This window comes from Mercenaria mercenaria, chromosome 3 (genome assembly GCF_021730395.1).
Source record: "Mercenaria mercenaria strain notata chromosome 3, MADL_Memer_1, whole genome shotgun sequence".
NCBI classification, from domain to species: Eukaryota; Metazoa; Mollusca; class Bivalvia; order Venerida; family Veneridae; genus Mercenaria; species Mercenaria mercenaria.
In genome coordinates, this window is record NC_069363.1 from 38017723 (window position 1) to 38031042 (window position 13320).

At 35.0% G+C, this 13320-nt stretch overlaps 1 protein-coding gene across 3 annotated transcripts in view; it reads right to left on the minus strand.

Moving 5' to 3' along the window:
• LOC128546024 (multiple epidermal growth factor-like domains protein 6) overlaps positions 1–10432 on the minus strand; it is a 39009-nt gene extending 28577 nt beyond the window's left edge. For 2 of the 3 annotated variants that reach the window (XM_053538225.1, XM_053538224.1), the window contains exons 1-4: positions 10232–10429; positions 3873–3982; positions 3137–3341; positions 456–701 (exon numbers count right to left, since the gene is read on the minus strand). In XM_053538225.1, coding sequence (XP_053394200.1) covers positions 456–701; positions 3137–3341; positions 3873–3982; positions 10232–10286 — 616 coding nt within the window. In that variant the 5' untranslated portion in view covers positions 10287–10429. Of the gene's footprint in view, positions 1–455; positions 702–3136; positions 3342–3872; positions 3983–10231 lie in introns of all 3 variants that reach the window. The other variant, XM_053538226.1, reaches the window with a different exon arrangement.
• Between the last annotated feature and the right edge of the window lie 2888 nt (positions 10433–13320).

Here is a 13320-nt window from a genome sequence, read left to right on the forward strand (position 1 = left end):
AACAAAGGAACAGTGGGGCACCGCTTTGGAACGATCAGTGGCAAAACCACCACTGGGGAGCTTAAACCGGTTTATGGTGCACCTAACCTCACTCTTAACCCCACCATGTTCCAAAGTCACAGGACAATGTAAATAAAAGTTATCCCCGCCAGGTGAAACTCTAACATACGCAAAGGCAGCAGAAGGTATGTAATGTAAAACACAAAAATACTCTTGTATATACATATATAAAGACAATCCTTAAGAACCTAAAACGCATGTACTCAAAGTTATTGTGCGGAAACGATCAATTTGATGCCCGCCCACCCAAACAACGATGTGACTCTTTGTAAGAAACAAACTTTTATTTAAAACCCTTGTTAAAATACGGCTTCAGTTCGGACTCGTTTATGGTTTGGTGTATATGCCGGAATAAATACACAATATTTAGCTTTTGGGTAAAAGAATAACTTTACCCGAACATGTTTTGGGGTCCTCTGTAGTTGGGGACCGTGTTGTCGAAGGCAGTATTGTTGAGGACTGCGTTGTCGAGAACGGTGTTAGAATGGACTGTGCTGTCGAAGGCAGTATTGTTGAGGACTGTGTTGTCGAGAACGGTGTTAGAGTGGATTGTGCTGTTGAAGACTGTGTTGTTGAAGAGTGCGTTGTTGAAGGCTGTGTTGTCTTATTTCCTGATCCAACCAGATTTATAACGGTAGGTGCTGAAATAAAGTACTACGATATAATTAACGGGATGACCAAATGGGCCTAAGTCACTCACCTGAACCATCTGACCCTTTAAGGGGCCAAACACCCAAAACTGAACAAATTTATGAGAGCACCTTATATTAATACTACAGACCAGGTTTGATGACGACCCATTGAGTGGTTCACGATAAGAAGTCATTAAAAGGTAAACTTACTTTTAGCCCTAGCAACCCCTAAAAGGGGCCAACTACCCACTTTTGAACAATTTTGACAGAGGACCTTATAATGATACTACAAACAAAGTCTGATGAAAATCCATCTACCTATTCAGGAGAAGTTGTTTAAATGTATTTCTAGTTTTAGCTCTAGCAGCTGCTAAAATTGGCCAAGTGTCCCCAGTTGAAAAATTTGATAAAAGGCCTTATAGTAATGCTAAAAATTAAGTTTGTTGAAGATCCATGAAACAATTCATGAGAAAAAGTCTTATAAAGGCATGTTTAATTTTAATTCTAGCGGCCCCTAAAAAAGACGGACTGCTCCCATTTGTACAAATTTGGGTGAGGACCTTATAATGATGATACAGACCAAGTTTGATGATGTTCCATTAAACGGTTTATGAGAAGAAGTCAGTTAAAGGCATTTCTATTTTTGATTACAGTGGCCCCTAAAAGGTGCCAAGTGACCCCATTTGAACAAAATTGGGAGACGACCTTATGATAACGCCACAAACCAACTTTGAAGAAGATCCTTCTGCCGATTCATGAGAAGTCGTTTAAAGGTATTTCCAATTTTGGCTCATGCGGCCACTAAAAGTGGCCAAGTTCCCTCATTTCAGCGCAATATTGAGAGAGAACCTCATAATGATGCTATAAATCAAATTTGTTGAAGATCCATTACGTAATTCATGCGTAAAATATTTTTAATGGCATTTCTATTTTTAATTCTAGCGGCCCCTAGAAAGGACCGACTTCCCCCATTTGTATTAATTTGGGAGAGGACCTTATAATGATGCTACAGACCAAGTTCTATCAAACGGTTCATGAGAAGAAATCATTCAATGGCACTTCTATTTTTAATTCTAGTGGCCCCTAAAAAGGACCGACTTCCCCCATTTGTATTAATTTGGGAGACGACCTTATAATGATGCTACAGACCAAGTTCTATCAAACGGTTCATGAGAAGAAATCATTCAATGGCATTTCTATTTTGATTATAGTGGCCCCTAAAAGGGACCAAGTGACCTGATTTGAACAAAATTTGGAGAGGACCTTATAATTATGTCACAAACTAACTTTGATGAAAATTCTTTAAGTGGTTCATGAAAAGAAGTCGTTTAAAGGTATTTCTAATTTTGGCTCTAGCAGCCTCTAAAAGAGACCAAGGGCCCCCATTTGAACAAAATTGGGAGAGGACCTCATAATGATGTTACAGACCAAGTTTGGTGGAAATTCTTTAAGCCGTTCATGAGAAGAAATGGTTTAAAGGTATTTCTAATTTTGGCTCTAGCAGCCCCTTTCAGGGGGCCAGGTGCCCCCCATTTGAATAAACTTTTGACAGGACCTTATAATGATGCTACAGATCAAGGCTGATGAAGATCCATCAAGTGGTCCAAGCTCTAGCGGTCCATAGAAGCGGCCAAGTATCGTATCCCCATTTGAAAAGACTTGATAGAGGACTTCGTCAAGATGCTACAGACCAAATTTGGTGTTATTCTGACCAGTAGTTTCAAAGAAGATGTTTAAGCACGGACGACGGACCCCGGACCATCCAGCTATTCTAATAGCTCACGCTGAACCTTAGGTTCAGGTGAACTAATAATACAAATTTAAATTGTTTGAGACAAATCTTGGTTAAAGGTGTCCTCTTGTGAAAGCCGCATTTACAAGGTATATGGCTAGTATTGTTTGGTCCGGCCACTGGCACCTTTTTTCTAGTGGTCAGCGCACTCTGCTAATATTCCCGAACTCTTAGTCAGCTACGAGACTGAAATTAAGGCTAAAGAAAAGCAAATATGTCAGAGTATTTTCGACTTTCCAGCCATATGACTCAGCTTTGAATAAATTCAGTACAGAGAAAGAATTTGAATCAAATCAGTCCCTTTAAGATTAGGTCAAGCAGCTCGGAAACTTTTAAAAATTGCATTAACTAGAGCTACTTAGGACGGCTTGCCAGTCATTTCTGAGATCTTGGTTCAGCATATAATAAGTAGGAATGGATTTCCATCAAGCTCAGCAGAAATTAAATTGAACTTTGAAATCTTCAAGGCAGCCTCGAAAACTGTAAAATTGCCAAGATATTAATTTTGACAGTTGTGAAGAAAAACTTCATCTTGAAGAAACATCGATATGTCCGGATGCATTGTGTAGCAGCTGTATGTCTGCGGTATCGAGTTCAGGTCATTTTTGGTTTATTAATGCAAATAAATAAACAAGGCTCAAGTATTGTTTACCTTTGACAGTAAAATGTACGCTCTTCCTCTGTGGCGTGTCGCTTTTGATTTCACATACATAGGTACCGCTATCAGGAAAGTCAACACTTTTTATTTTTAGATCCCATTTCCTTGTACTTTGGCGTTCTACACTATACCGCTCACCATTCAACAGCACGTTTTCACCATGTGTCAACTGTACCCAATCTGGGTTCGTCCAATTCACCTGAACAGTTTTTTAATAAAAACTTCTTTTAATCGTTTTTGTTTTTATTTTCTTGACACAACCCGAAAACACATCACATTTTACATCTGGTTCTACAAGAGCTGTTTATTGTGAGAATTACATGCCGCATTACAATACTTCAGTCCACAAACCCGATCAAAAGACCTCCCCAGTTGATTTTAAACTAGTGTTTACATAATCTCCGTGAACAACCGACAACTTTCCCCCACATTAATCAGAGGCGGAAGGTGCATCCTCTGTCTTCAGAGAAATTAACTCGGACGATTTACACGATGCGAGCCTATGACTTCCGGATTAGAATTGTATGCTCTACCAATTGAGCATACTGGCTAACCTGTTTGGCTCCAAAGGACAAGGTCAAATACACTAATCATGCCATTTGTGTATGTTGCTCTCGCTGACGTTACCAATTACCAATTAACAATTGATACATTTTACATAAGATTTTTTTTTATTAAACATCATTGAAACTGACAATATGAATATCTGAAAGATGCCTTTTGGACAAACCTCAATATTGGCCGATGTATTCAGAACTGTGCATGGTAAGATTACATCGTCCCCTTGAATAGCCGTTATATTATTTATGGCGTCTTTAAATACAGGTTCGACAGCCGTCACTGAAAATAAATGTTGACAAAGATTGATGTAACATAATACACGTTAATAGAAAATAATACATGTTAATTGAAAATGATGCATCATTATACATGTTAATAGAAAATGATTTAACAAAATACATGTTAACAGAAAAAGATGTAACATAATATATGTGAAAAGAAAATGGTGAAACATAATACATGTTAACAGAAAAATAATATGTGCTAACAGAAAATGATGTAACATAATACATGTTGACAAAAATAATACATGTGAACAGAAAGTGATGCAACATAATACATGTTGACAGAAAATGAAGCAAGATAATACATGTTGACAAAAATAATACATGATAACAGAAAAGGATGCAACATAAAACATGTTGACAGAAAATGCTGCAACATAATATCTTTTGACACCAAATGATGCAACATAAAACATGTTGACAGAAAATGATGCAACATAATACATGCTGACAGAAAATGATGCAACATAATACATGTTGACATAGAAATAATGCAACATAAAACATGTTGACAGAAAATGATGCAACATAATACCTTTTGACACCAAATGATGCAACATAATACATGTTGACAGAAAATTATGCAACATAATATATAAATACCATATGGCAGCGTGTGTGACATTGATATTGTCAACCCGAGGGCAGAATGTCACCCGAGGCGATAGCCGAGTGGTGACATTCTGTTCCGAGGGTTGACAATATCAATGTCACACACGCTGCCATATGGTATTTATTTTATTATACCGAACAAAACTAAACACATAAAAAAGTTTTAAAAATGTTTCTGGTTCATTTAATTCAACAGTTTCATCTTTAGCGCGGTAATCAGTTGTGTACACACTGAATAGCGACGTCATTACAATATGACACTGTGTACAAGGGACGCAATCATATGGCTAAAAACCTGGAGCAGTTATTTGCCCTTATATGACATTCAAAATATCAGCGCGGTCACATGACCTGACAGTCACTTTCGCTTGGTCACGTGTCAAAAAGACTGAAAATGTTTCTGATAGTCAAAATATCTCCTTTTCGGGTAATGGGATTTTACCATTGTAGACAAAAGTGAGGTATAATAATACAAAATGTACTTGTTGACAGAAAATGATGCAAGATAATACATCGTGACAGAAAATGATGCAACATAATACATGTTGACAGAAAATGATGCAACATAAAACGTGTTGACAGAAAATGATGCAACATAATACCTTTTGACACCAAATAATGCAACATAATACATGTTGACAGAAAATGCTGCAACATAATACTTGTTGACAGAAAATGATGCAACATAATACATTCTGACAGAAAATGATGCAACATAATACCTTTTGACACCAAATAATGCAACATAATACATGTTGACAGAAAATGCTGCAACATAATACTTGTTGACAGAAAATGATGCAACATAATACATTCTGACAGAAAATGATGCAACATAATACATGCTAACAGAAAATGATGCTACGTACACATTTATTATCAACTTTGCAACGACACACCTGGCTAGCATTGAAATATCTATCATTAGCACAGCTACTGTGTGGTTGCATGGTTCGGAGACATGACACATTATAGCGCATATAAGTAAGTACTGCACGTACCATACTGTAGTATGTCGTGCGCTCCAGTTGACTGACATATTAAATAGTTAACTTCCGATCCGCTTGAAGTATCCGCATATAATGCAAAATTGATCAAGCAGTAAGGTGGCAAAACTAAGAATGATCTACCCAGCCAGCATTCTATATCGGCCCGATATCAAACCGACGTCGTTTTCTATAACGGCCCGATATCGGCTTCAATATCGGCTGCAAATAGTAATGATGTCGGCGCGACGTCGGCAGACGATATCGGGCCAACATCATAATGACATCGGTCCGACATCGGCAAACGATATTTGTCCAACATCAAAATGATATCGGCCCGATATTGGCAGAACATATCGTTGTCGCGAAATAGTGTGACACGCAGTGCTTCCTCAAAGTTTTCTTCAAATATACACTTTATAAATTCTCAGAGTAACAGATGTGTCTCGCATCATGTGTATGATGGTTATTTGATTTTATTGATATAATATTTTTCGCAACTATTATACTACATGTTTTATACAGTTACGTAAGTTTTCTGTATATTCTTAACACTACTAAAATTGTTAAATTAGAATTTTAAACATATTTATATTTTCATTTTTTTGTAAATATAAATATTTCTACGGCGGCATTCTACATAAAATAAAAATGCATCTTAATTATAACCTCCCTTTATTACATATAAAAATTGATAAAAACCGTCTACAAATTTTGTTTGGAATCTAGTTTGATTAATTCTGGCATACATCATATTTGCTTAATGAATTAGCACACATAGACAATTAGATTAACGTTTATCAATAATATTTTGAAAAATATAGCTTTATTAGAGAATCCAATATCGGCCGATGTCAATCCGACTTACGAAATAGTTACAATGATTGATGTCGATCTACCGATATCAATATTTTGCGGCAGTTCAACGGTCCGATCTCGGCGATATATGATCATTTTGTGTCGATTCGCCGTAAAACCTAACTCCCTCACTCACAACGGCCCGACGTCGGCCCTACATCGGCACATTTTGCCGACATTCCGACATTACACCTATATCGGGCCGATATAGTCATGCTGGCTGGGTATATACTCAATGGGGAAACGGAAAATAAAATTACCATACAAGTATTATTGTAACTCGACAGAAATCAAAATGACAGGAACATCTTTACAACACTAAACACACTTAACCGGATACTGATCACTCCTATCAAGTTTAATCAAAATCTGATAAAACTGTTGTCTTAAAACTGAATACATTTGTACATATGTTAATAATCATTTTATGTTTATACTCATAAGATAACATATCACTTCATTGCATTCAGCCAGAATTATGGCCCCTTTTCCATTCAGAAATATATATTTCTTGATTAAGGTTCAAATTAAAGATTTTAATAAAGCAAACTGCAGGAAAACATTATTTTGGGCGTGTAGAGTGTTAGGTAAGACAACATTTAAACCAAAATTTGGTATGTGTAAGAATATAAACATATATTAAGTGAAAGCTCTCTGGTACTTTTCAGATATATCAATTGTTTTGTCTTTGTAATCAGGACAGTTTTAAAGCGTTTCACTGGTTAATTTTCTGTGACATTTTAATATTCTATTACTTTTCCTATTGTGAAGATAAGTTTTGTAGTGAGGATATTTTGAAATCAAACCATTTAGATTTAATTAAGATATTTAAAATTTTAAAATGATAAAAGTTTAGAGAAATCATTTTAGGTCTTATATGGAGTCTAATAATAACACCATGTGAGGTCTTTTGAATAAATGAAGTTAAACAGGAATTCTAGCATAATACTGCTGTTATTGTCACTTTCGGGGGTGTTTTAACAGGAGAGAAAACGTGTGTTAACAGAGAGATTCTCGCGCTAATGTGCTGTTATAACACCTTTTTATATATGCATGTTCCGTGGCAAAGCGTAAACGCATTACGGCCCAAAAACGGATAATTCAAAATGAAATGACGTCGACGTGACAAAACAGCGTAAACTCTACCGCGCATTTCCTGGAAATTCAATGACGTTGAGGGACAATATATTAATTCACCTGTTTTTTTTTTACGCGTTTTCTGCTAGAATAGCGTTAGCGCATGTTCTTTTCGTGTTATAACATCTTCAGAATCCTAACGGGCTCGGGTACCAACCAATCCCTCGGGATTCTGCAGATGTTATAACACGAAAAAACATGCGTTATCCCTACACAATATCGTTTATTTAGTAACAACTTTCGGATTCGGGAATACGCTGGAAGTTTCCTGCCATTGTATAAGCGTTGAATGCAATATTCGTTTGTTGTTAACAGTCACCAATAAATGCTGCATCTCATCTTAAATTCCAAAGTTCTTGTTCCGAAACTGAAACACTCTAGACCTACATCCGATACATGAAAAACAAAATCGTATGCTCAGCTGAAACAATGTGACATAATTCATTTGTAAATAAAAAGAAAAAAAACCTTTTAATTCTTGAACACTGATGTAATGACTGCGGTATCTAATTGGACCATATAACCTGCTCAAATGTCTTTGAATATTTATAAAAAGAAAGATATCTGAATCATTTACAAATATGCATATTTGTAGCTAAACGTATCATTGCTAAATTAAATCAGTTTTGTTTTCAAAGAGAGTTGTATCAAATTGTATATGAAGTTGAGATCTAGTTGGTGACCAGCATATTTCTTTTACATAATATATACAAACTGCCGAACTCATTCTCTCACAACCGTAACAAAAAAGTACAAAAACCAACAGATTTATCGACATCAAACCAGTACTCTGCTCGAAATCCAACCATTTCTCATGTTGCCTCTCACAACTCCTGTATTCAATGGATTACTTCTCCAAACTCATATGGCCGCTGTTTGAGGACAAACGCAGTGCCGGTTTTGAAAACACTTTTGCTACATATGCCAGTGTATACAAATCTATATTTTAAAGCAAGAAAGTACCATTTAATAGCAATTCTTATTTTAAAGTTTTATGAAATTATATAGATTTTCATTAGCTGAGACAACGTACGTGCATTCGGAAGGGAACCTCTTCAACAACGGGAAACGGTTGCACTCCCGTCCTAGAGATAACACAGCTTTAGATATATGTATATCGCTACTTCCCGCCAATCTTCAATTCATAAGAGGTTTATAAACGATTGTTGTGTGCATTAACGTATAATGCAATAACAGCCAAAGGGCTCGATGGCTTTAGCCCGGGCCCGGGGCATTGTCTGAATGCATTTTCTATCATTAAACCGGTTTTATGACTAGTCGTCGCCAAACGCACGGACATTCCTCTGGGGTCCACAAGTGTGGGAGTAACGTGTGTAAAGATCTCTTGAGCGTGTCAGCTGACATTTGTGTTGTTTTTTATTACAAATTTGTTATTTTTTATAGTAAGGTTTAAAGTAATGAACCATTGTTTTAGCACTACCCAAAACATATCACAACGTATTTCTTTTGTATGTTAACTGCTGGTTCAGTTAAGCAATTTTACAGCTACTCTAGCAAATTGAATACATCTGAATAGTGTTCATATGATCCTCATCTTAGCGACTCATTGTCCGTCCCTAGGTCTTAGCGCATTTCGAATGCATTGCTGGAGACAAGCGCATCTCCCTTTCTTCAGGATCCCAGGTTACAAAGTAGAGTACGAAGACCAGTTTCTTATTGTTCAATGGCAATGTCCTTTGACTCAACTAATTTTTGAACTGGAATGTTTTGTTAATCACAGAATTGAACTTTCGGTGGAAAGCAAGACTGATGACAATGTATGCAAATCATATAAAACAATGGCGTTCCTTATAGTAAAACTTATCGACCAGAAATATCTTAATTTTATTTATGGATTTCACAAATCCATTTTATGATAACATTGAATACTTTGAATATTGTTAGATAGAGTTAAAATATAACAAGATGAATTACAGATATCTATAATTCCATTGTATGGTATTTTAAAATCGCTTTTATTTTATAATTTATTACATACTTGCATTTGTCTCCGTTAAATTACAATTAATCCGGAAACGTCAATATGTTTCCATATTCAAAACGTTTCATATTTTGTACGCGACGTCATTTCAATGTGTGCCGTCGCATTACTTTTGTATCTAGGCCAGTATTATCAATTATATTCAGGCTATTGAACAAATTCAAAACATTTTAAACTATTAATATGTCTTTATACGTATGTAATAAAAATATTGTTATCTTTACTTTCAGAATTAAGCACTCTTTCTTTAGCAGAATAATATTGCGCTCCTAAAATCGTGCAATATTTCCGATACAAAGCTAATAACCCATTATTCTTGAACTAAATTTAATGGTATATGGAATTCCATTTTATGATATCAATAAAAGACTTTGATATCAAAAAAATGAATTTAAGATATCATCAAATAGAATCGAGGATATCGCAAAATAGAACTCCAGTTTATGAGATCATTAAAAGAATTTTAGATAACTTAAATTCTGTCTATAAGATATCACTGGTAAAACATATACTTTTTTTTTAAAATTCATGTTTCCGAAAGACAAAAATCAACTAGTCCCTTACACGTGATGGGTCGTGAATATATTTAATTTGTCAAAGTTTACATGCGGTTAGAAAAAAAAAACATAAGCGCAAGAGTTTGACTTACCAGTTCCAACTACCAAGCCGATTATTGCAAATTCAACATAAAATTTATAATCCATTATTTTGATATAGAAAACAAACCAGGATACTGAAGTCAAAATTCGTAAGCAAAAAAGATAAATGCCTTGTCATAATTGTTTAATCATGTGAATGTTCTAAAGCAAATTTTAAACAATATATAATAATCATATCCGGGCAACAGATGACTGGGATATGTTATATTTAATAAACACTTGAAAGATGAAGATAAAGTTCAAATGTTCGATACATTTCCGTTTTAATGTGATGTACTTGATTTAATTGAATTTGTATCACCATTAACTTTTGTTCAAGAAAAATGTACATATTTTTAATTTTAGAATTCAACATCAAAGCAGGGACTCACATGTACGTAACAGCAGTCAAAAGCAAGGCTGATATAATTTCTGTTGATTTCTTTTCTTTTGCATACTTTTGCCATAACTGTACATAAAGCATTCTTTATTTATCTATTTTCGTGACCTTGACCTTTGTGCTACTGATCCCCAAAACGCAAGGTTACATTGACACTGACCTTTGAGCTACTGATCCTCAAAACGATAAAGGTCATCGCCTAGCTACAGGCAATCGTCGAATGTAATTTGACACTGTAGTCAAAAGTTATTATGTCAACGATCGTCAACGTGACCCTGACCTTTGGCTAACTGATAACCTCAAAATATTACATATAATCTTCTGACCAGGGATAATCATCCTTTATAGTAAGATGTCAATAGGCCAAAAAGTTTTTGAACGGAAACCGTTTACAGCATAGTCACTCTGACTTTTGACCAACTGATTACAGGCAATAGGGCTGATCTACTGACATGTTTGTATAAATTGTGTTAGGGTTTGATTTATAAAAGCTATATGTATGTCCAAAATATCACGTTGTGTGTAACATAATCAGATCATATTTTTGTTTATATATATATATATATATATATATATATATATATATATATATATATATATATATATTGCAATAATTATATAATGTTATTTTGTTTATATTTACGTCTTCAAAGCTTGCTGATTTACTTTTGAAAAGTTTCTTGTAATCAAATGGGCAAATGGACCTAAAACTAATCAATCAAATTAGCATATTTGTAAGCAAACTGTATGAAGTACGTGTAATGGGGGTTCCCTGCTGACTGTCTCTTATTGTACATGACACATTTCATTAAAAAATCTGATAATCATTATGTCTCAGACATACTGATTTACTCCTTTCTGTGTGTCCGAGAGTCCCCCACAAATCTTGCCCGCACTCTATATCCCACATTTCTTATCCGATCTTCACCAAACCAATAAGTCCTCGGCCAAGTTTGATAACTTGTCAAGGAATTTCGGAATTATAGCCCTTGAATTACTGAACCAAAACTTACTCGTGAAGTGTCCTTTCAATACTTACTCCTAGATTGTACTTTCAAAACTTACTCCTGGAGTGTTGTGTGTGTGTGTGTGTGTGTGTGTGTGTGTGTGTTTTGTTTTTTGTTTTTTTTCTTACTAAAGTGTACTTTCAAAACTTACTCCTGAAGTGTACATTTTTACTATCCAGATGATTAGACAGTTGTTGGAGACATGCGCTTTTCTCAAAAGCAGCTCTAGTTGGTGTCATATTTCTTTATTAGACTTATCAAAACTAGTTGTTTCTATGTAAAACAAATGATAGAAACCGATGCTGATGTGCAATAGAATGTTTTTATGCCATTAATTTGTTTAAATTGTACCAATGTAACATTCCATTTGAATATTATTTAAAATGTATTTATGCAAGCTCCGTAGTATCAACTCCATATAACCAAAGTATATATCCTACACTCACTTTATGAGCTCTGTTTGATGGTGTAGTAAATTAAAAACCAACACATATCTTTGATTGAATTCTGTCATTTAATATGTAAATGACGAATTTGAAAACACAGTAAACAATAAATGGTTCTGTTACAGCATCATACATAATATGTGATAGGTGACTAGTTTTATCAAGAGAAGACAAATATTAACAGTTAATGTGCATCATCAAAGGTGGGGATCTAACCTTTATGCCAATAATTGAATAGTATTTAAAATGTATTTTTATCTGCTGAATGTGATGATATATTTACTTTGCTATATAAATGTTTGTCTATTTTTATAAATGACCAAGCTGCCAAGATCTACATGAAGACTATTTGCATTGTCAACGAAAGTTGTTTTTTTTTCCAGTCTCCTGGCTGTGCAGGTTTTATTGGATGGGAATGGGGGAGTGGTAAAGGGTGATAATATACCAAAGACTTAATTTACATATGAACCGCGCCATGAGAAAACCAACATAGTGGCTTTGTGACCAGCTTGGATCCAGACCAGCCTGCGCATCCGCGCAATCTGGTCAGGATCCATGCTGTTCGCTAACAGTTTCTCTAATTGCAATAGGTTTTGAAAGCGTACAGCATGTATCCTGACCATGCGCAGGCTGGTCTGGATCCATGCTGGTCGCAAAGCCACTATGTTGGTTTTCTCATGGCGCGGCTCATATGAAGTTAATGAGGTTAAGGAGAGACTATAAAAACCAAAGACACATGACATCATTTCGTTCTGTCAAACCAAAAATTGATAATGTGACAAATTCTTAGCTGGTGATAATGTGATAATGTGTATTGCGTATACAAATACTGAATGGTGAAATAAAAAATATGTAAGTTACTTTATTAAGTATGATAAGATAGTCTTAGATACCAGGTGCACATCCATGTTTTTCACCTAGAAACCCTCTAATGTGGCTAAAATGCATACACATTTTAAATGACTATCAAAACCAAAGACACATGGCATCATTTCATATGGTCAAATCATCCATAAATAAGGTAATAAATTCTTAGCTAATGATAATGTGTATTGCACATACAAATACTGAATGTTGAAATAAAAAATATGTAAGTTATCAGGTATGAAAAGATAGTCTTAGATACCAGGTGCACGGCTATATTTTTCACCTAGGAATTGTCTGATGTGGCCAAAATGTGTATACATTTTAAAACCTTATTATAACTGGTTATGTCTCAATTTCTGTTCAATAAAAACAAACATTTG